The sequence below is a fragment of the Musa acuminata genome, chromosome BXJ3-2 (genome assembly GCF_036884655.1).
Source record: "Musa acuminata AAA Group cultivar baxijiao chromosome BXJ3-2, Cavendish_Baxijiao_AAA, whole genome shotgun sequence".
NCBI lineage: Eukaryota > Viridiplantae > Streptophyta > Magnoliopsida > Zingiberales > Musaceae > Musa > Musa acuminata.
This window is the reverse complement of record NC_088350.1, coordinates 31,816,182-31,838,517: the sequence shown is the minus strand read 5'-3', so window position 1 is coordinate 31,838,517 and position 22,336 is coordinate 31,816,182. Positions and strand designations below refer to the sequence as shown.

Genomic DNA, 22,336 nt, shown 5'->3' with positions numbered 1-22,336 from the left:
ATCGATAGATTTGACTTCAAATCTAAAAAATCGATTGATTTTAAAAAATCGAAATTAAAAAAAAAATAAAAAAGAACAATTTTGCCTCTATTATTATCTTTTCTGAGTTCATTGCAAATTATTATGTTCAGTCTTATCCCTGCAAGCAAAAAGGACAATTTTTTGTTTTTTGAGTTGTAACACTTTATGGTAATACAAACAAAAGAGAGGAGGAATCTGATCCTATGCGTTATGGCATACACCGAGCCGCTGTCCAGCTCTTGTCCGCCACTCAGAACCGTTCAAATTTGACCATGAATTGACGAAGATCCAATGAGTTGGTGGACGATGAGAAGCTTAATGCAACTCATCAATCAGCAGTTGTAATTTTGGGCACTTTTTTTGTAGCACCGGAAAAAGAAGAGATAAAGAGACGGCAGCCGATGACATATTCTTCATTATTGGAATATAAGAGGCTTCATATTCTCCGTTCCAAGTGGTGCCCAGCTTTCGATTCCGCAATCTTCCCTTCTTTTTTTCCACTGGGAAGAAAGAAGCGACTTGGAGAGAGAGGGAAGAGGAGAGAGCATAAATAAGTGGAGGAAATCGAGGAAAGATTGCATCTTTTCGGGTAGAGAAGATCGATGTCGACGCCGGCGAGGAAGCGGTTGATGCGGGATTTCAAGAGGCTGCAGCAGGATCCGCCGGCGGGGATCAGCGGGGCGCCGCACGAGAACAACATCATGCTGTGGAACGCCGTGATCTTTGGGTGAGGCACCGTTCTTAACCGTTCGATTTCGTGTTGCTTTTGGTTAAAGATCGGATCTTTATGTTAAAAATTAGATCTTTCGATAATGGGTTTTCTTTTTTCTTGGTCTGGATTTGGTTGCAGCCCCGATGACACACCGTGGGATGGAGGTCAGTGTTTTTTTTGTCGCAGCATAATTTCCTCTGAACCTAGATCATATTTGGTTTCTCATAAAGATCGTTGATCTTGTTATCGGTAGCGCTTGATTCAGTATGTGGGTTTTGCTTTGCATGAGGTGTGGTTTTTGGATGTTTTAGAGAGTGGGTTTGTATGGACATCTCGTATTACTAATTTCTGTATTGTGTTACAATGCTACAAGAAATTGATGTGGTTCTTTCCTGTTTAACTTGGGTATGATACCGAGTTTCATAGACTAGAAATTGTTGATATTGCTGTCCACAACTCAGTCTCTTTCTCCTATCTTGCCCTTTTCACTTTTAGCTTTACATTCCAGTTGCTTCATTTTTCTCTCATTGTTCAATAGTTGTGAAGGATCTTTTAAATCCTGCGGTCCTTAGATCTCGAACCACAAAAAAGAAGGAGAATGGAAAGGAAAGTCAAGGAGGAGTTAGTTCTATGTGCACCATAAAGAATCTGCAGAAGAGAAAATTAGTTCTCCTTTTCCACTGTATAATTAGCAAAGAAGCTGATGGCAAAAAGAAAGAAATCTCACCTTTTCTTCTGCCCAGTGTAAAGAAGAGAACATTTGATTGCTTCATATTTTTTTCCCTCATATATCCAAACAACGAGGGGGAAAAATCGGTTTCTCTTCTCATCTTTTCGTTGTTGCTCATTTCTTGTGTCTTATCTCCTTCAAATATCTGAAGGAGAGCCTCAGAGAAACAACTTTTATGCTGATGGATGGTGCCTGAATTTGGTTTTAGTATCTAACCTTCAGTTCCGTGAAAATCCATTGACTGTAACTGGCTTCTGGATCTGGAATGAGATTTCCCATTTAAAATGTGGTTTTTAGTAGCTGTTATTTTTTGTGGTAGATACACATTCTATATGTTTATTCTTTGGGCATTTAATTTAGTCTTGTAATTTGGGAATGCTTGAAATTGTTTGTTTTATATCTTGACAAATTGGATGTTTTGTTTTTTATTTATCCTGTGTAACTGGCAGTAGGTAGTAGTACGTCTTGCAGTAGATGGAAGGTTTTGCATGATTATTCTAGTGGAAAATGCAAACGGATATTTTGGGCATTGATCATCGATATGATCATTTGAATAAAATGAGCTGACAAGGGATTGGTGGAATTTTTTTATCATCATTCAGCATGGTCTCTACAACAGTCTTAAACATGTCATTATATGTTTTTCTGATTGTGATTTAGAGTGCTGATTTGTGGGGAAGATCTTTATATCTTTCAAAATCTTGTTCTTCAAAATAATTTGTTCTATGAAAGATTATTTTTTTGTGAATGTTTATGGCAAGGTTTCAATGGATGACAAGATGCCTATGATAAACCCAGCAAACTTTATTCTTATAATCATTTTACTAAGGAACCGAGTCAAAAAAAAAATGCACACACGAAAAACTCAAAAGTTGGAATTCCTGTTGACTACAGTGTGCTTAATATTTTAAAGGTATTAAGCACAGGAAGAGGAAATATGAAATAGAGAAAAAGGTAAAAGAGAATAAGAGCTATCTCTTGACCCCTAAAAAAATACTACAACAACAATAAAGCCGCAAGTACCAGCTATTTGGGGTCAACTATATGAGTCTTTTGTTGCCATTGAGATCTATAAAAATCATATGTTTAGTTAAACTTTGAGTACTTCAATTTTTATTTATAGTTTCTATTAAAGTCTTTTTAGGTTTTTCTCTATCTCTCCTCGTACCAGTAACATTAATCATTTTGTCTCTTCTGATTATCATATCCAAAGGTCTCATAAGCACATGCTCATATCATTTTAAATGATTTTCTCTCATATTATCCTCTTCTGACTCCTGAAAAATGATTTATATGTATTCATTTATGCAAGGTATTATAATGTTACTTGCTAGTTTAATCATTTTGTGGGCTTTTTCTCTCGTCTTCTTGTTTCCTTTCATTCTCCCTTTAAAGACATTCAACATCTCTGTGTCTTTTTTGTGCATGTGCGTTTCAGTTGCTTTTCCATCACAATCCTTAATGATTATAATCCCCTGTTCATCTAGCTTATCGACTATCATATCATATAATCTAGTCTAATAGACCAGGATGTGGAATTTGCCTTGTAATTAAATATTTCATGCAATACATGGTTTAAAGAACTTTTTAACTTTGAACAAAACGGAAGGTAGGCATGTGACACCTATATATCCTTCCATAATCCATTTATGGTATGCTTAAGGATCAAGGTTATCTAGAGAAGGAAAAGGCTTTCATTTTCTGAATGAATTAAATGAGCAGATTTGTTAATGGTGGTTTACAAGTTTCTTTGACCTTATGAATGACCTCAAATGACAATTTTGTTTCTGTGAAAATAATTCTATTTCAAGGTTTGACCTTGTTATTAGCATGCTAAGAGTAAATACATTTGGTGTTTGCTTACTATGATTTGGTAGGATGGCATGCCACCCACTGGCCTTTATTTCCAGTGTAGAGTCATTCATGAATGTTGATAGGTTCCAAACGGCTGAAGATTGTCTGAGACATTTAAGGAAAAGTTAAGGAATTTAGGACCATGCATTATTGCCTACCTACTTTAGTTTCGCCATCAATGAAAATCCAATTTCTTGTCAATAGGGCCAGACATACATTCTGTGGCAAGAACAAGATTTATCACATTTCTTAGTTCACTTATTAAAAAAATATTTGTTAGTCAGCTACTGAACATAGAAAAAAGTAGTCTTTCATATAGTTGACAGAGACTAAATAGCATTTTCTTAAGTAAAGGCTACAAGATTGTGATGTTTTATATGAATGTAGAAATGTGTATAAGTTATTTTACTGTTTTGTTACCTACTCATTTGAACTGTGAACAGTAATCATTAAACGGAACTTTTACCTCTGTTTATCCTAGATATATTGAAAATCCTTTTTCCACGTTATTTTCCTGTGAAACTGCCTCCATTGGGCTTCACGTTGCAGATAACTTTAATCCAAGGATTACAATACTGAATGATACCGCCCGTACCGGTTCGCCAGCAGACTGGTACGTGAATCACCCGCTATAGGGAAATAGCATTGATCTAGCCCCGTATCGGACGATACGAGATTGTATTGGGCGGTAATGGTTGATTTCAACCGTTGCCGCCCGGTACCGGGTGGTATCAACCTGGTCGCGGCGAGGGAAGAAGCAGCATCGAGGGAGAAAAGGGAGAAGACGCTCGAAGAAGAGGGAGAATCGGGAGAACCTCGGCGCTTCCCGATCCAACGCCGCCCCCCTCAACGATCCCAATCTAGGAGGTAACGAAGAGGCGGCGGCTCGGCTTCTTCTTCGCCGAAGGCCGGAGACATCTGCGGCCTTCGATGTATTCGTCGAACACCGCAAATGAGAAGACCGTGTTCTTCTCCTCGTCTGACACGACGAGGAGAAGAAAAGGAAGTGATGTCGCCGAGGCTGCGGAAGCCTCCTTTTTTATTTTTTATTTTTTATATATTAATTTTTATTTTATATTATATATATATATATATATATATATATATATATATATATATATATATATACACACACGTATTGAGCGGTACACCCTAGCATACCGCTCGGTACGCTCGTACCATACCGTACAGAGCAAAGCTCGATACGTCGGTACGGTATGAAATTACGAACCTTGCTTTAATCAATTTCTTTTTTACCATGATCTGTTCCGCTACTTGCAATTTAAATAGTGGTGCCATTATGATAAAAGTCTATCCTGTGAAGTATAATTTCTTATGGTAATGAATCTGGAATAATAACACTTTATTCCAAACCATCAATAAGAACCTCTGGTCTTTTTTATTTGTGAAATCCAGTTCATAGGTCTGCATTTGTCTAAATTCTATTATAATAACTCTTTTTTTCCAGAAACTAGTTGAAAGATGATGTGCTGACTGTGTGATTATGACTATACTCTTTTGTTCTACTTCCTTGTAATATTATTTACTTACTGTTACACTATAGGGACATTCAAGCTAACTTTGCAGTTTACTGAGGACTACCCTAACAAGCCACCTACTGTTCGATTTGTCTCACGTATGTTCCATCCAAACAGTAAGTATCATTTCCATCATGAACTACTGATCATTTGTTATTACTATGTACATCTCTGGCTTGCTCCAACTACAGATCATATCAATTCTTAAATTTGTAAGTGGATTTTCCTTCACCTGTTAGCACTTTGACATAAAATATATGAGAAAATGTCTCACAAAACCTTGTCTCTGTGGCTTCCGTCAGTCTATGCAGATGGAAGCATTTGCTTGGATATTTTACAGAATCAGTGGAGTCCTATATATGATGTTGCTGCAATACTCACTTCTATACAGGCAAGTGTTTTATTCTCTTCGCCTGTTCAGAAAGAGTGGTATATTTGGTACATATCTTGATCACAAAGTAACTCTGTTTTTTTAACAAGAAACCTTACCATAGAAATCTGTAGACATCATGCCAAAATCTTTTATTCATTAAAGAATGTTTTGCCTTTTGTGGAGCCTTCTCGACATATAATATATATATCTTTTAGTACCATATGGGATTTAACTTCATTTAATATGCCATCTATTACTGCTCTAGGTTACCTGTCACCTCACAACTGTATTTTCTGAAATTCTTCTGGAGAGTTACAACAACGTTAATTGTTTTATTAGAAAGCTAAGCCTATAACTTTAGGTCATGATTTGATTCAGATTTTGGTTGACAGTGATTACACCCTACAAAATGAACCATACAGATTGACTATTAGTTCCCTCTGTTTTTCTTGTAGCCTTCTTTAGTTCTTTGAGAAGCTTGTGCTTCATTATATGATCTGCCGTAATACTCGTTGATGTTTGACATTTTATGATCGATCACAAGCATGCAAAAATGATCTTGATCTTTCCTTGTTAGTATCTGATAAAGCAGTGACTTTCATTACTCGAGTCTTTGTCTGACCTATTAGGCATGTTTAAGAATTTGTTTTTGTTACCTGCAAATGGTACCAACAAACTCTGTTTAGTTTATACTAAAAGATTTACAATAGTAAGAGAAACTTCTGTGCAGTTTTTGTCTCATAGTTAGCCAGTCTCATATCTCCGTAGAACCATATTCTCTTAGAAAAAAATTATGTCCTTGAAGGGTTAGAATGGAATATAAACTTATGATTCAATCAACTATAGAATATAAGGTAAATACATAGCCTCTTCATCTTTTGACCAATAAAATCCAAATCGGATACGATTGGAAAGTAGTACATCTCAATCAAATCGATCAGCATAAAAGCTTTATCAACGATCAAACTGTTGCTGGGAGCCCTTGGAAAGTTTTGTAGCATGTTTTTCTAGTTGATTGTGAACTTGGATAAGTGTGTACAATCATTTAGTATAATTAATTGGGTTATTATAAAATGTGCCTTCGGAATATATTACGTTGTGTTATAAACTAAAAGATCCTGCAGAAAGTCTTAGCATTTCGATTCTGGTCATAAATGGAAGACGGACCAAGAAGAGGGGAGAAATTTTATGCGGTTTATGATCACGTTTGCTTTTTTTTCATTTAGAATTAGATCTACCACCTTTTTCCCAGCATTTTCACAATCTTCCTGTGCAGTCACTGCTCTGTGATCCAAATCCAAACTCGCCTGCAAATTCTGAGGCAGCTCGGCTGTTCAGCGAAAACAAGCGTGAATATAACCGGAGAGTTCGTGAGATCGTGGAGCAGAGCTGGACGGCTGACTGACCGCGAGAACTCTTTGTTCTTGTGCGAGAATAAGGTTGTACCAGGGAATCTATTATGTAGCTAGCTAGCATGTGAAAAAGCGTTCGACTCTTCAGGACAGTGGTGCTTGTATTGCTGTGCTGAAATCCCTTTGAGCTGCTTGTTTATTGTTGTTCTTATGTAAACCATGGTATGGATTGGCAATCCAGGATTCTTATGTTTTATGCTTTTATTTATGCTATAGTTGGTAATTTTTGGGGTAATAGATTGCCAAAAACTGGATGAAAGGTGCAATCTACTTCTCTTTCTATGAAAGATGTGTTTCTCTTCTGCAACTGCTGTCTAGTAAAACTTGAAGAGTTTAGGTAGACTAATAATAAGTTTGCCACTTTGCGATATGGTCGAGTCTTGTGTATCGGATTGGTTCTTCTCTTTTTTGTGATGGAAACATGTTATACTGATCCACCTGCCATTTGCAGTAAGAGTAGGTTGCAGTAAGTAGTGGCTTCTCAGTAGAAGAAGAGTAACTTCATGGAGGCCAGAAGAGCAGTCGTTTGCATAAGCTGGACTCTGTGCATCCGACGAAGAAGAAGTCCATTATGCTTGTTGTGTTGTGTTGTTATATTGACAAGGAAAAAGCCTCCGATTAATCTTCAAAAACTAATCTTCTAACTTGAAATAGTATTGTATTAATCTTGATAGTTTATCGAAGGTTGTGTTCATCACTTACTAAATGAACTCAGATCTAATAAATGATATAACATTAGAATAATTTGCCAGATGATATGGACATAAAGGAATCACAATAAACACAACATATGACAATGAACACAACAGTAACCACATCGAACAGCTTCACTCCACACGAGCATCCTTATTGGCGAATCAGTCGCACTTCTCACCGTCAGTCGCCTACTGATTTCTGTGTTCAACGAGGTTGTGGTGAATGGTTCCGGAAGAACCTGCAGTGGCTTCGTCGTTTGAATGAGGTCGTTCCAGTGCAGGTTCCCTGATTGAGGTCTCGCCGATCAATTCACCCTTCTTGATCACCTCGTGGACTTTGATGTCTTCGTCGATCGACAGGGCCACCAGTTGTTCGCCATGGGGTCCTGGAACGACAGTCTCATGGATGTGCACGTGGTCCTCGACGTCCACGACCTCCGCCTTGGCGGCCATCTTCTTTTTCTTCTTCTTGAGGCAGCAACAGAGGGCCGCCGCGAGGAATGCGAGGAAGAAGAGGCCGCCAAGGGAAACGAACACGACGATGATTACGGTGTGGTGCGGGCTTGGTGGTGGAGGCGACGGTGGGGGGATGTGGGGTGGTGATGGTGGCAGTGGTGCCACTGGGGCTGGTGGAGGGTGGACAGGGGTTCGAGGTGGTGGTGGCGGCGACAGTTTTGGTGGAGGCGGGGCCATCTTCTTTGGTGGCGGTGGGGGAGCTTTCTTTGAAGGGGAGGGTGGCGGTGGGGGTGCTTGCTTTGAGGGTGAAGGTGGCGGGGGGCTGCGGCGTGGTGGCGGCGGCGGTGCTTGCGTTGAAGGTGACGGAGGTGGAGGGCTGCGACGAGGTGGTGGCGGTGGTGCTTGCTTCGAAGGTGATGGTGGCGGAGGCGTAAAAGGAGACACCTTTGGAGATGGCGGCGGTGCCCTGAATGGAGACACCTTGGGAGGTGGTGGAGAAAAGAAGAAAGGGAAGCCGTAGTTTCGGGGAGAAGGGAGGAAAGCCATTAGGTTTACAGAGTGTTGAAGACGAATACACGAAGGATGGAGAAAGAGGAGGCCATACGTGGGTATTTATACGGAGGGAAGTGGCAATGAGGTTGGTATTGGGCTGCAAATGACTTGGCTCTCATGCCAAGGCTTCGTCAAGCTTGCTTCCAAACAATGCATTGAGTAGGTTGAGGTTTAAGTTGGGAGTCTGAGCTTTGTGTATAATATATTAAAGAAACACAAAGGAAAATGATGGAGATATGCAATTTGTAGTACTGTTGTGGTAAGATTGGATTTCTGCTCACTATCATTTCTGTGCGTGAAATAAAAATAAAACTTGTCATTAGTCACTCCGACGTCAGATTCTTCTCGTGATCTTAGCAGGTTTATAATGAAAACTGGTAATCTTTTATTCGGATAATCTAAGAATGGTACAACGAATCACCACATCACAGCTACAAAGCAGAGCACACATGAGGAATGATGCAGACAGGTGCAAGAAATTAATGGCAGTAGACTCAGAGGCTGGTAGAGAAGACGGAGGCGGCGAGGAAGAGGATTGAGAGCATCAGAGAGCGAGTTGGTGTGTAAGAAGTGCCATATGAAGCCGTCGCTGGGGTTGCCTTCGATCCACCTTCTGCACCATTAGGACAACGTCACCATATTTCTCTGTCTTGTTCTGCAAGCGGTGATGTCTTCATATAACGCAGAATAAACGTACCTGCCCTCGGAGATGATGGCGTCGCTGGTGCGGGATTGGCCGGAGTATCCGGTGCTGCTGGTGAAGATGTCGGGGACTTTGCCGGTCCACCGGCTACGGCTGCCACAACCATTAATTGCTCATCAGTCCAGTCAACAAGATAGTATAGAGAACGGGAAAGGGAATGGGATCAGAGTGGCGCCTACAGTTGCACTCGCTGACCGGCGGCGTCTGGACCTTGCAGGCGGCGGGCATGGCCAAGGCTCGGGTCTGGTTTACGGTGATCCCGAACGAGGAGGCGCCGCCGTTGAGCACCGAGCAGAGGCACGCCGGCTGGGACTTGACGACGCTGGCCAGCTGGGAGCAGCACGAGGAGGAGGGCGTGGAGGAGTTGCCGGTGATGTAGCTCAGGCACGGCACGAGGCTGATGATAGCGGTGGTGCAGCCGGACTGCGCCCAAGCGAGGCCGGGGAGCATGATGGTCATGACGGCCAAAGCCAGGCAGACCTCGGACACTTTCTTGGCCATCTCGCTCGTCTTCACCGATCGCCGGAGATGCCTCGGAATGTGAGGAGGTTGCTGAGTGCAGGTTGAGCTTGTGGAATGAGAGGAAGGTGTGAAGGGCTTCAAATAGGTGATTTGGGTTCGTGTCGTTGGCCAAACCTTCCTACTAAGAAAAAGACCGGTGTCGATTGGAATCTAATCGGCAATCAAAGACGCCATGTTGAAGTATCATTATAGTTGGGTCGTTATGTGTTTGATCAAGTTAGTTAGGGCATTAGATGAAGGTAGGTAATCTAAGTAGCATAAATCCAACTTGCTCTTCTTAGATTCTGCATCGAGATGTCGTTAGGTTGCAGTCTCGGGTGTTAGGAGTTGATTATGATGGACATATCTATACTATTTGCTTGTAGACTTTATGTAGCTTATTAGCTCGCCATATCATTGAAAGAAAAGGGAGACAGCGATAACGAAATTGGTGTAGCAAATAATGATTACATCTACCCAACAACTATTAAGTTATTAGGCTATTATACGTGATTTTAATCGGGTCATATATCGGATCCTGATTTCGTTGGATCTAAGATCATGTGAGGTCATGTTAATTTAATTTATTATATTAAATATTTAATTTTTAATATTAAAATATTATAAAATAAATATATTATATTATTTTTTATTCATGAGATCTGATATATTTTACCATTTCAGTGTTCGAAATTACAAGATAATATGTAATTATAGCTCTACAATTTATGAAAGATAATATGTTTTGAATATTATTCATGCTTATATCCTTCAAGTTGGATTGGATGATCAAATAAAAAAAATCTTAGAAAAACTTGGATGATATCATTCAAAGAATACTTATCGTCGAAAGAAACATTAATGTGAGTCCTGCCATTCATTAATTGGAATTGACTTCTAATGATTCAAGGAGCAAATCAATCAATCTTTTGATCATCTCACAGGATAATTAAGTACATCAAATTCCAAATCATTCAATGCAGAGCAGCAACGAGGAAGCTGAAAAGAAAGAATCCGAGTTGACACAAACAGATGCATGCGAACGAATGATCGACGGTGGCAGGAAGTCATCATCGAGTTCTCCCAGTCGAGTCAGAGGTTGGCGAAGGAGACGCAGGCGGCGAGGCAGAGAATTGAAAGCATCAGAGAGGGAGGTGATTTGTAGGAAGTGCCATCTGAGGTCGTGGCCCGGGTTGCCATCGATCCATCTTCTGCATGCACCATTAAGAGACAAGATGAAGTCAATGATGCATATTTTGGTTGTTTGCTGCGACTAATCTTCTCAGGAGTTGTGTGTGATTGGACCTGCCCTAAGCGATGATGGTGTGGATGGGGTCCCTCTTGCGAGATTGGCCGGTGTTGCTAGAGTCGTCGGTGAAGCCGTCGGGGATTTTGCTGGCCCACCGGCCACAGCTGCAGCAATCATCAATCACTCATCGGTCCGTGAAACGTGAATCGAGACTTGCTACTTGAAGGAGAAGGGATCAGAGTGCTTACAGTTGCACTCGCTAATCGGTGGGGTCCGGACGTTGCAAGCCGCCGGCATGGCCAAGGGTCGGGTCTGGTTTATGGTGACCCCCAACGAGGAGGCCCAGACGTTGTGCACCGAGCAGAGGCACGCCGGTTCGGACCGAACGACCCTGTCCAGCTGTGAGCAGCACGAGGATGAGAGCGTGGAGGTGTTGCCGGTGATGTAGCTCAGGCACGGCGCGAGGCTGATGATGGCGGTGGTGCAGCCGGACTGCGCCGAAGCGAGGGCCGAGAGCATGACGGCCAACGCGACGCCCGCCTCGAACGCTTTCTGGGCCATCTCGCGCCTCGTGGCTGTTAGCCGGAGATGCCTTGGAACGGGAGGTGGTTCTGAAGTGCAGCTTGGGCTTGGGCTTGGGCTTTGGGAGAGAGGCGTGAGGGACTTCAATAGTCGGTGGTGGTGGTGGTGACGGTGGTGATAGGGAGACCCAGAGTGGGGCCTATGTTGGTAATCAAACCTTCCTACTAAGAAAAGACTGGTGATTGGCTTATTCTATGAAATGGAGAATGCTATGTATTAAGTATTATTTATATACTTGGGTCGTTATGATGTTTGATATAATTAGTAAACGCATTAGATGGAAGTAGGTAACTTTGGTGCCATAATCCAGCTTAGATTTAACTCAAAGATAAAATATTAATGTAACTGATCTTAATTATTCTTTTATTATTGTAGAATACTAAATTTTGATTATGAATGTATAGATACTAATAGAAAAAATATTCAATTTAATCATGACTCGACACGTAGTAGCGTAATTCATGTTTCGACAACTAAGTCGTGTCGATATCGATTCAAAATAAAAGAAAAAATCAAAATAATATTTTTCTTGTATTTTATTTATATCGTAGAATATTCTACCTCGATTAAATTTATTATCAAAAAAATTATTAGGTTACAGTACTCGATATCAATTAATATTATAAGTAAACCAATAATCTTTTAATCAGCTCAACTAAGAATAAGTACAACAAACTCCAAATCACTTCAATACAGTGCAAACATGAGAAGATAACGAATTCGAGTTGACACAGACAGATGCTCATAAATAAATGAACGGCAGTGAAGTGAAGTGATGATCCAGTTCTTGTTGCGGTGGACTCAGAGGCCGGTGAAGGAGACGCAACCGGCGAGGAAGAGGATTGAAAGCATCAGAGAACGAGATGATTTGTAAGAACTGCCATCTGAGGTAGTCGCCGGGGTTGCCTTCGATCCACCTTCTGCACCGTTAAGAACAAGCAACCATATATATTATAATTGTCTTCTGCAACTAATCTTCTCTATTTCAATTGCTCTGGATAGATTTGACTCTTAAGGAAGTCACATATTATTGTACCTGATTTCGGAGATGATGGTGTGGACGGGACCGGTGTTGCTGGGGTCGCCGGTGAAGTTGTCGGGGATTTTGCCGGTCCACCGGTCACAGCTGCCACAACCATCAATAACTCATCAGCTCATGCAACAAGGCTCGAGACTCACTACGTGAATGGAATGGAATGGAATGGGATGGGATCAGAGTGGCGCATACAGTTGCACTCGCTGACCGGCGGCGTCTGGACCTTGCAGGCGGCGGGCATGGCCAAGGCTCGGGTCTGGTTTATGGTGATCCCGAACGAGGAGGCGCCGCCGTTGAGCACCGAGCAGAGGCACGCCGGCTGGGACTGGACGACGCTGGCCAGCTGGGAGCAGCACGAGGAGGAGGGAGTGGACGAGTTGCCGGTAATGTAGTTCAGGCACGGCGCGAGGCTGATGATCGTGGTGGTGCAGCCGGACTGCGCCGAAGCGAGGCCCGAGAGCACGATGGTCACGACGGCCAACGCCAGGCCGACCTGGAACGCTTTCTTGGCCATCTCTCTCGTCTTCGCCGATCGCCGGAGATGCCTCGGAATGTGAGGAGGTTGCTGAGTGCAGGTTGAGCTTGTGGATTGGGAGGAAGGTGTGTGAAGAAGGGCTTTAAATAGGTGACTTGGGCTCGTGTTGGTGGCCAAACCTTCCTACTGACGGCTGCTGCAGACAGAAGACTGGACAATTGGCTTGTCCTGTGACAGAGAAGATGGCATGCTGAAATGTAGCTTAAGGTGTTTGGTAGTAGGTATAATTAGTTGTGGGATTAGATGGAAGTGGGTAGTGTAAGTAGCATAAGCCATCATTTGTTGGGTGACCTAATTCCTGTAAGATTCTGCCGCCACCTCTCAGATAATTTGAATTATTATTTTAACAAAAAATAAGGAGAAAAAAAAAGTCATTATTTGTAGCCATTCTAATTAAAAATGGGTGTTTGATGGATACATGTTTATATAATAATATATGCATCCATAATAATATATGGATGCACATTGCAACGTAGAGGCTTTAGCGATAGGCTGGCCAAGCAGAAGAGATGACAACTTGTAGCATGGCCGACACAGTCGTCGACATAAGTTGGGTAGCAGATGCCCTAAACAATACTCGAGTCTCTCTTGACCAGCCCATTCTTCCTCGGTTCGTTAGGAAGTAGGAGAAGCAGGTCACCCACAAGCCCATGCGTTCTCTCTACACCCTCCCCTACAAGATCGCCATGCCCTCTGCTCTTCTCCCTTCACCTCGACCAACAACAACAGCAAGAGCAACAAGAGAAATCATGGCTCGGAGAGCTTCCCACATGGGTCTTGTGCTGGTCCTCGTGGTCGTGCTGTGCGCCGGGGCTTCAGCTCAGTCCAGCGGTTGCACGTCCGCCCTGGTGAGCCTGTCCCCTTGCCTCGACTACATCACTGGCAACGAGACGACCCCCTCCAGCTCCTGCTGCTCGCAGCTGGCCAGCGTCGTCGGCTCGGAGCCGCAGTGCCTCTGCATGGTCCTCAACGGCGGAGATTCCTCGCTCGGCATCACCATCAACCAGACTCAGGCCCTGGCTCTCCCCACCGCCTGCAACGTCAAGACGCCACCAGTTAGCGAGTGCAGCTGTAAGCATATCACACAGAACTCAGTAACTACTGTTACTGTTTGTCGAAATGTCTCGCGAGTTTTAGCTGCAACTTTTGTCTCTTGGCAGCCGCCAGAGCGCCCAGCGAATCTCCGACCACGCCATCAGTGCCCAGCGCAGGTACAACTCTGTTCTTCTCTCATTCATGTGAATTCAGCGACTTTTCTGAGCATGTTCGTCGACTGCAACATGAACGCAGATGGTGGATCGAAGACTCTTCCCACGCAGGACACATCGGGTGGGTCGCATACCGAAGTGCCATCATCGATCGTCTACTCTCTGCTCTTCGCGGTGGCGTCTCTTTGGGTGTCGTCTATAACATTCTGAGCTTGTCGACAGGAAGACTTCTCTTCATGTTCGTTAAAACCACAGATATGTATGATTTGTGTGATCCAGATATGCCTCCCTCAGGCGATCTGAATTATTATTGGATACAAATAATAAGACATTTGGATTGTTGTACTGCCTCCTGTCCACCTCAGGAAGATCATGCACAGGATTTATGGCTCATATCCTTATAAACTAAATGTTTTAAAAAAGATTTATGATGGGAAATACTTAGTTTTCTTCAATCTGATCAAATCTGTCTCACTTCTTCATTTTAATGTTCCTCCCTTGTACAAAAAGAATTAGTAGACAATGAATGGCGTCAAGTGTTTGCTTCATAAAACATATACCATGCTCTCCGAACAATTTATGACTGATACATATTTCTATCACCAGCGCAATGGCAATGAGTATGAACCAGGAACTCATCCTTCTTCTCAATACAAAAAAGAAAAGAATTATGCACATGATTATTGACTGTACTTCACCCTTCTTGCTCTACAAAATTTGCTGCACTCATTTTGAGAAGAATGATGTCACAAATAAAAATTAAATTCAAAAAGAAAAAAAGTTATATGCTCACTTGGCTACTTCAGACTGGTTGGATGGTGCAATAGGAGTGTCTCATCTTCTTATTGGTTCAATGTATCTTTATTTTGAGAGTATTCTTGTTCAACTGGGAACTATCATCTGGCTGCTACTAGGATTGCTTAGGTTTTAGTGAGTGAAGCAAGCTTTCTGTAGATGTTGTAACTGACCTATTCTGGTTTAGTTCTCTCAAACATCTTTCTTGACTAGATTTTGGACAGCAGCAAAACGACCATCTGCTTTTCCTGCTAGAACCAAATATACAAGCACAAAATGCAAAGGGTAAATCATTTGATGGTGCACATAATGCAGAGAAAGACACAGGTAAGAGGAGTTACCTTCATCTCTAGTTTCCAATAAATGAATGCCCTCTTTTTGGCCTCTGAAAGTCACGAATGAAATTAGTCCAAGTTCATCATGGAAATTTCAACTTGATTGCATAGGAGAAAAAGAACTGATAAGAAGATCAAGAAAATGTTGTACAATGTACAGATCGAGTTTGATTAAGTCAATACCTATTTGCTTGATTTGAAGAACTACATGCTGATTTCCAAAGAGGTTGAGAATAGACTTTGTAGTTTGAAGGGAAGCAGAATGTCTACATTAACCAGAGGAAAGAGTGAGATAGTAAGACATCACAAAAATTCTAGTTAACCAACTGTGAAAGAGGAAAAAAATTAAAAAGAAGAATAAATAATATAGAATCTTAAGCCTCTTAATAGGTACGTAAATTTGTCTCTCGCACAAGTATATTCAACTATTTGGTTATATATGCTTTTCCCTATTGGATACCACTTAAGAAATTAATTATTCTGCTTATTGTATAATAAAAAAAAGATAATGTACCTTGATTTGGCAGGACACCTAGCAGTAGTTTAACTCTGTATAACCATGAGAGTGTGGTAACAGTTCTTCCGCCTCCACACGAGAGCCAAAATAACCCATGTTCTTCCTGAGGTAGCTATGATTCATCATTTCAACCTCTGCTGTGAAAATGCTATATACAGGTCGATGGTCAGAGAATCTCGACTCTCCTCGAACATAAGACAATTGATTAAGGCCTCTTCCATGCCATAATATACGGTCACACCTTCAATCAGCATATAGTCCTGTGAGGTTCAAATTCAGACTAATGCATGCCTAAACATAAAATTATTTTACCATGCAGGTGTTCGTCGCTTCTCCTTAGGGTTTGTGTCATCCCCCGCATATCGATCCGAATTATTCGAATATTTATAGGTGGGAGGAAAATATATCCTTCCTTCTTTCCATCCTTCAAATACACGGCCACATCGTTGTTCTATTTGGAGCTGTTTAACAAGTAAATGAATTTGTGGCCCAAACTTTTATAACAGATAGGAATGGACTTAAAAGAATCAAACTTTATGTAAGCCACAAGAATCCACATGCATCTTCCATAAAATAACCAACAGAACATGACACATTCTCAAAAAAACAATGAATTGGAAAGAACAATAAGGAGTTTATACATTATAACTAACATAGGACTTAAAGAGTTGTCGGTAAGCCACCTGATCTTTTTCCAACAAAGCTCTCCAGTTGCGCATTTCAACTAGAGTCTTCACTGACCGATATGAAAGAGCAATGCGGTAATTCAAATCCCCAAGCCATATTATGCGACTGAAATAAGAGAGAAAAATGAGCATAAGTTCGATGAAAGTGTTGCCATGTATTTCCTTAATAGGAAATGGACTTACTCATGATCAAGAATTGTTTCAGGAGACTTGTCACGATCACTTCTCTGCACATGTGGGAATCTAGTCTTTTTTAGAATCTCCATGACATCTGAATTTCTACGCAGTTCATCCCCATCTTTCTGCCCTGAGGTCAAATGACTACAGATGAAGCAGAAACTTGTTTTGTGAAAGGACATGCTGATCGATATGGAACCCTGTAAACAAGAACAAAACCTTCTCTTTTGTCATGGTGTTCTAACAAAAACAAGAAGAATCAAAACCCGGGATATTTAGCATGATTCTCAAGTTTTCGATAGAGAAAAACAAAGAGCCGTAGTAGAAACATCCTTGTCCATGTTTGAATCAATACAGAAAGAGGATATAGTACGCGTATTGGAGAATCATATGTGGGATTACCTTGTTTCCAAGATAACCCATTAATCCCCTGCCTACACAAGAAATCTTCAAGTTCTTAATATCTTCTCTAATGTCACTGCGCACCCAAATTGTAAGAAATATTCCAACCATTTGTTTGCTGGCAACCATACAATACCTAAGAATATCACAGGGTTAACTTATATGCTAATCAAGCAATGGCAGACATCAATTTAGAGATATCTAAGGAAGAGAATGGAAAGGTGTATAAGAATTTAACAAAGGAAAGATTACCTAGAGTTCACAGATAGCCTATCCCTTTCTTCAACATGTGGAGGAGCACCATAGCCATACGAATTTGGTGAACTAAACATGTCAGTAGGTGACTCCTCACCAATGTTCTCATCATCAGATGAACCTTCACACCTAAAATTGGAGTCAAAATCACTTGGTCTGCTCTCAAAGCTAACCCTATCACAGACACTGAATCGGTGCTCGATCATTTGTTGGGGTAATATAGTATCCCCTTCAAATTTTAAACTATGACTTGGATATTGAAAGGAACGTCGATGGAGAAATGACGAATTTTTCTGCCTCACTGAGAACCTCTCAAAATCAGCATTCAACTCCAAGATAGGATATGGAACGGGTGATGGCGTGTGATAGCTATCAGACCCGCAGGTGTCAGGACTGTTCAAAGTCTTCCTAATAAGCCACAGCCATTTCTTTGCTGGACCATTATCTTCTGTGACGAGAACATTCCCAGCATTTAGTGGAACAATCTCTTGGAAGCTGAAAATAACATGGACAGTTAGCAATTTATAGTCATCCAAAGATGGATAAAAGATCGAAACTAATTAGTAGCAAAACAGAGTTCCAAAACTAACCCCAAAACATATATATCTGAAGGAGAAGAAGAATGAAGCCAGTCCAAGAGAATCAAATTTCTTGGTGGGGACTTCCCACCTACATTCCAAGTCGCAACAAAGATCCTAGAGACCAAGAGAACAACATAATAAAGATCAACTACCATGTTGCAGAGACTCAGAGAGGGGTGAGTAGATCTGAATTACTTGTAGTCCTGAACATCTGCAACTTGAGCTGAATGAGGATCAAACGTTCTTTGCTGAATTTGATCTATGTGCTTCCTGGACAATCTATCTGAGGAGCCACCCGAAACTAAATGAGAAAGGAGGAACTTTGGAAAAGATAAAAATGAACGACAACTGTCATTAGATGTGGTCCAAATCTGAGAAGCAGATGGGGTTCCGGACTGTAACCTGTGCTGCTTCTCTTGACAGTACATGTCTCCCTCTCAGAAAAGTTGGCCGTCCACTGCCTATTATCTCCTGTGAAGATAACCCAGGTTCGGTAACCAAGAACAAGAAGAAAGAAAGCTGGGATTCGATTATTGTTATATGTATTATGTTCTTAGACTAGGAAGCAATTAGAAGACGATCAAGTAGCAACACATTCGGGAAGCAATCAAGGGGAAGTTGAGATCTTTATCACAGAAAAGCAGTGATCCAAGATCCACAGACTAGAATTTTCTTAGCCCACAATGACCTCTTTAAACAAATTGTGATGAGAGCAGAAGAAATCAGGCAAACCTCTATCAGCAACATCATCTGCATGACGCTCCCGACCTTTGCTCTTGATGTTGAACCATCTTTTAACAAGGGTCTTGGGCCATGACAGCTTCTCCCACAAAAACAAGAAAAGAAAGCATGAGTAAGTCAGCAATCTTAAAGACTGAAGGCATGGAAACCAAAAATTATCTTTTTCCGCCGGAAAACCTTGCTTTTCTTTGGATTCTCATCTCTCATTGTTTCAGCACTTCTTCATACAGCCACAAAGAGGAAGGTCCCAAAATTCTACCAAGGGTCTGCAGGAATCTGGGTCTTGCGAGAGAAAAATGAGGAAAACAAAAGCCCAAAAGAAATTAGTTTCTTATTCTCTCTTCTGATACTAGTGGAGAAGGCTAAGAAAAAGAGGCCCAGAAAAAAAGAATTCTGATCTATTTCAGAAAGAAAGATCAGAAACCAAAGGTCAAGCTTAGAACAGAAAGATGTGGCGTGATCTTCCGACCATTTAAAACGGATCAAGAACACAACCGGCTACTGGAATCTGAAAGGAGAGGAGGTGGGGGGAAAGAGATTCATTTTTTTGCCCTTCCTCAGAAGAGTTCTGAATCTAAAACCTTGGGAAAGCAAAGAAGCCCAGGAATCCAGATAGCATGACTGTGATACGAACACCCAAGGCAGAGGAGTGAAAAGTCTGATTTTGAAGAGAAAACAAAGCAATGTGGGCGTTTAACAATCAAAGAAAGAGACCAGCAGAGAATAAAAGAAGGATGCAGACACTGTCTCCGGTTTTCTAAACCACCAGCTCAGAGTGCAGCACACTAAGCATCCATTGGAGAGTAAAGTACACATTGAGCCTTCCTCCTCTCCTCTTTTCTTTGAGGCCTATGAACCCACAATCCAATGCCAATCCAGAAAACCAAAATATGCATAAAAATAAGATATTCAGAGCTGCCCAAACCCAGGCAGCCTACAGTATCTCCACCCCACGGCCCTGCCCGCGGTCAATTTGACGTATACTTCTCTATGCAGCATCACCATGGGTGCAGTGGAAGGCAAAAAAGAAAAAAAAAAGTTAATAAAGGAACAAAAAGATAAAGATGTCGATGTGTGTGCGGGTACGTGCGAGAGAGACATCTCTTTCCTTGCTTTGGTTTCTGAAGTCTCGATGTGTATAGGTAAACTGTATTTGCATCAGTTGGGTTAGGGGCTACATGGGAACCATGTCTGTCTCCTTTCCTTGTGTTGCTGGTTTGTGCTTTATTTCCTCCACTAGGGTGAGATTACTGTCCTAAGAAGGTGTGCCTGGGTTTGTTTGAGTGAATCAGGTGAGGGAATCCTCACACAGGGCTTTAGGATTCATTTGGCTTTTGGCTGGCCCTTCAAGAACACCAGGTGGATCACTGATTCCTGTAACTCTTGGGCTGTGTTGCGGTTGCTGTAGATCTTTACCAGTCTGATGTGTAATGTAGAACGGTGAGAAATTTTATGGGTGCTTTTAAGTCTGCATAATTCTAAATGCATGATTTCCAATGGTTTGAGATCCTTAATGGGCTCATCTTGAAAGGCATAAAGAAAACATCTTTCAGTAACTATTATCATTAATCTCTGTAGAGTTGTTCATAAGCGTAAGCAATGAAAAAGATGGGAATCAATGTAAACATCTCACCATCAACGATCAACAGCGTGACCAGCTAAGCTCTCACGTGGAAGCCTTTCTTTGACCATTCATCGAGCAGCTGGTGCGCGCACCACGTTCGCCCGTCGGCGCGCACGGCTTCGACGACATGGCGCCGACGGCGAAGCATTCGCATTGGAGCAAGAAGAGCACATGTCCTTCCATCACTGACTGCTCGAGAGCAGTCCCCACCGGCATCCTCATCCTCACCAACCTAATAATCGTGTACCTGTTCACGAATGGCGACCGTTTCGTCAGTGAGCACTGGTCCCGTCGCACCATAAAAACCAGCAGTCGTGGTGGGGTCGTCTCCCCATCGCCATTAGAAGGACGAGGTGTCATTAGCCCTAATAATGCAGCTGCGTGGGTCATCAGAATCCTCTGAGGAAATTGGCGACGAAGGTGACGGGGCAGCATAGGTTGAGGAGGTGGTAGGGAAGATGAGTAGGAGAGAGAGCGAGGGGCGTGGGGTTCATTTCGTACCTGCACTTGTGAGACGGGTGTGAGAGTGAGGCAGCCATGTATGGGGTCGCTTTCCTCGCTCCCCTGAGCTCCGGTGGATGATTCACCACCACCCATGGGGGGCTTCAACGGAGGCATTATGTGTTCTCAAGACTTCATCACCAAAGAACCTAACTCGGGACTTTTCTCCCGCATGATCTGCAGTGGGTCACCGTATTTTCTTGCATTCTCGATCGTCCCATCGATCCAAAACTATCACCTAATTGATGTCTTCAAAAGTTTCATGATTCATCGTACAGTTTTGGTTGATTAAAAATAAAAATAAAAATCATAATCACTTCGTCATATAACTTACTTGTGTTTTAGTTCTTTATTTTTTTTCTCCATCGATTCAATTCAAGAACTGAAATTGAATCGTCAAACCCACATTCCAATTTAATTTGAAATTTATCGAATCATCGACTTAGTTCCATCTTGATTTGATTTCAATTATCTTGACTAAGACATACTGTTAAGTATCTTAGTAAGTGTGTCCGATGATAAGATCATTTAGTCGAACATTGGTCGAAGAGTATGAGATCTAAGGGCTCATAAGTTTTAGGACTTAGTCTCGCCTTTTAGATCTCACAGGCTTTGAAACGATAAAACCGTGCGAGTATACCCACCGACTAAAGTGGATAATTCCTTACGAGCCTATGGCCCGCACCAATGATCGACTCACCAAATAGTCCCATATTAGATTGGCTTAAGGCCTGCACCTCGGTCGAGCAAACTTGCTCCCAAGCCGTGCACCTCAGTTATGAATAAAATCATTTAGTCATACATTGATTGAGGGGTATGAGAACAAAAATCTCATAAGTCCGCGTCTCCCTTACCCCTGAAGGCGTCTTTTAAATTTCACAAGCTTTGAAATGACAAAATCGTGCGGGTACACCTATCGTTCAAAATGGATAATTCCTTACAAGCCTATAGGCTGCACCAATGATCGGTTAATCAAATGGTCATTTATTAGATTGTCGCTAAAAGGAGAGCCTAAGGCCTGTACCTCGACCGAGCAAACTCGCTCCCGAGACATGCACATCGGTTATGAGCCCTTGGCTCCCTTACGGGAGGGAGCACTGATAAGGCTATTTAGTCGTATATTGGTTGAGGAGTATGAAAACCAAGAGCTCATAAGTCCATGTCTCTTTTATCCTCAAATGTGCCTTTTAGAGTTCACGAGCTTTGAAATGATAAAACCGTACGAATATGCTCACCGCCCAAAGTGGATAAATTCTTGTGAAACTACGAGCCACACGAATGGTCGACCGACCAAATAGCCCCTTATCAACTGGTACACCATAATCATAGTAAAAATTATCAAATGAAGCTTCCAAACATTCGATCCTTAATAAATGAGTATAGCGCACAATAATCATATTAATATTTTAAAAATTAGAAAGAAAAATTATGGAATGAGATCTTCAAAAATTTCATGATCCATCCGATAGTTTTGAATTCTTACATGGATCTGATCACGAAATCGGAATCATTGGTTTTGGTTCCTAAACAAAAAAAAAATAAATCCTAATCACTTCCTTATATAA

At 41.7% G+C, this 22,336-nt stretch overlaps 7 protein-coding genes across 11 annotated transcripts; 2 read left to right on the top strand and 5 right to left on the bottom strand.

Moving 5' to 3' along the window:
• Positions 1-421: 421 nt before the first annotated feature.
• Positions 422-6,844, top strand: LOC135631258 (ubiquitin-conjugating enzyme E2 2-like). The gene is made up of 5 exons (XM_065138780.1): positions 422-748; positions 872-897; positions 4,882-4,971; positions 5,158-5,246; positions 6,505-6,844. Exons 1-5 carry the CDS (start codon positions 624-626, stop codon positions 6,631-6,633), a joined length of 459 nt encoding a protein of 152 aa, XP_064994852.1. The 5' UTR covers positions 422-623; the 3' UTR covers positions 6,634-6,844.
• Positions 6,845-7,351: 507 nt separating this feature from the next.
• LOC103975285 (protein TRACHEARY ELEMENT DIFFERENTIATION-RELATED 7A) lies at positions 7,352-8,380 on the bottom strand. Its single transcript, XM_009390206.3, has one exon. The coding sequence runs from the start codon at positions 8,335-8,337 to the stop codon at positions 7,525-7,527; it is 813 nt and encodes a 270-aa protein (XP_009388481.2). The 5' UTR covers positions 8,338-8,380; the 3' UTR covers positions 7,352-7,524.
• A 324-nt stretch (positions 8,381-8,704) lies between these two features.
• LOC103975286 (non-specific lipid transfer protein GPI-anchored 5) lies at positions 8,705-9,632 on the bottom strand. Its single transcript, XM_009390207.3, has 3 exons — positions 9,226-9,632; positions 9,041-9,139; positions 8,705-8,956 (listed from the first exon to the last, which is right to left on the bottom strand). The coding sequence occupies exons 1-3, from the start codon at positions 9,545-9,547 to the stop codon at positions 8,838-8,840; spliced, it is 540 nt and encodes a 179-aa protein (XP_009388482.2). The 5' UTR covers positions 9,548-9,632; the 3' UTR covers positions 8,705-8,837.
• Positions 9,633-10,396: 764 nt separating this feature from the next.
• On the bottom strand, positions 10,397-11,459 carry LOC103975287 (non-specific lipid transfer protein GPI-anchored 5-like). The gene is made up of 3 exons (XM_009390209.3): positions 11,045-11,459; positions 10,853-10,960; positions 10,397-10,758 (listed from the first exon to the last, which is right to left on the bottom strand). Exons 1-3 carry the CDS (start codon positions 11,355-11,357, stop codon positions 10,640-10,642), a joined length of 540 nt encoding a protein of 179 aa, XP_009388484.2. The 5' UTR covers positions 11,358-11,459; the 3' UTR covers positions 10,397-10,639.
• Positions 11,460-11,988: 529 nt separating this feature from the next.
• LOC103975289 (non-specific lipid transfer protein GPI-anchored 5) lies at positions 11,989-13,049 on the bottom strand. Of its 2 annotated transcripts, none has more exons than XM_009390210.3 (3): positions 12,607-13,049; positions 12,415-12,504; positions 11,989-12,298 (listed from the first exon to the last, which is right to left on the bottom strand). In XM_009390210.3, the coding sequence occupies exons 1-3, from the start codon at positions 12,926-12,928 to the stop codon at positions 12,180-12,182; spliced, it is 531 nt and encodes a 176-aa protein (XP_009388485.2). In that variant the 5' UTR covers positions 12,929-13,049; the 3' UTR covers positions 11,989-12,179. The 2 variants fall into 2 exon arrangements, with proteins under 2 accessions (XP_009388485.2, XP_018675661.2); XM_018820116.2 differs by having other exon boundaries at positions 11,989-12,295; positions 12,607-13,020.
• A 450-nt stretch (positions 13,050-13,499) lies between these two features.
• LOC103975290 (non-specific lipid transfer protein GPI-anchored 5) lies at positions 13,500-14,502 on the top strand. Its single transcript, XM_009390211.3, has 3 exons — positions 13,500-14,020; positions 14,110-14,160; positions 14,240-14,502. The coding sequence occupies exons 1-3, from the start codon at positions 13,600-13,602 to the stop codon at positions 14,365-14,367; spliced, it is 600 nt and encodes a 199-aa protein (XP_009388486.2). The 5' UTR covers positions 13,500-13,599; the 3' UTR covers positions 14,368-14,502.
• A 167-nt stretch (positions 14,503-14,669) lies between these two features.
• LOC103975291 (type IV inositol polyphosphate 5-phosphatase 7) lies at positions 14,670-20,443 on the bottom strand. Of its 4 annotated transcripts, XM_065140294.1 has the most exons (15): positions 18,824-19,990; positions 18,638-18,725; positions 18,308-18,376; positions 18,101-18,188; positions 17,915-18,019; positions 17,322-17,819; positions 17,070-17,205; positions 16,674-16,867; positions 16,488-16,596; positions 16,117-16,265; positions 15,802-16,045; positions 15,471-15,553; positions 15,294-15,337; positions 14,951-15,200; positions 14,670-14,877 (listed from the first exon to the last, which is right to left on the bottom strand). In XM_065140294.1, the coding sequence occupies exons 1-11, from the start codon at positions 18,851-18,853 to the stop codon at positions 15,820-15,822; spliced, it is 1,692 nt and encodes a 563-aa protein (XP_064996366.1). In that variant the 5' UTR covers positions 18,854-19,990; the 3' UTR covers positions 14,670-14,877; positions 14,951-15,200; positions 15,294-15,337; positions 15,471-15,553; positions 15,802-15,819. The 4 variants fall into 4 exon arrangements, with proteins under 4 accessions (XP_064996366.1, XP_064996367.1, XP_009388489.2 ...); XM_065140295.1 differs by lacking the exon at positions 18,824-19,990 and adding an exon at positions 20,280-20,443 and having other exon boundaries at positions 14,670-15,200; XM_009390214.3 differs by having other exon boundaries at positions 14,670-15,203.
• Between the last annotated feature and the right edge of the window lie 1,893 nt (positions 20,444-22,336).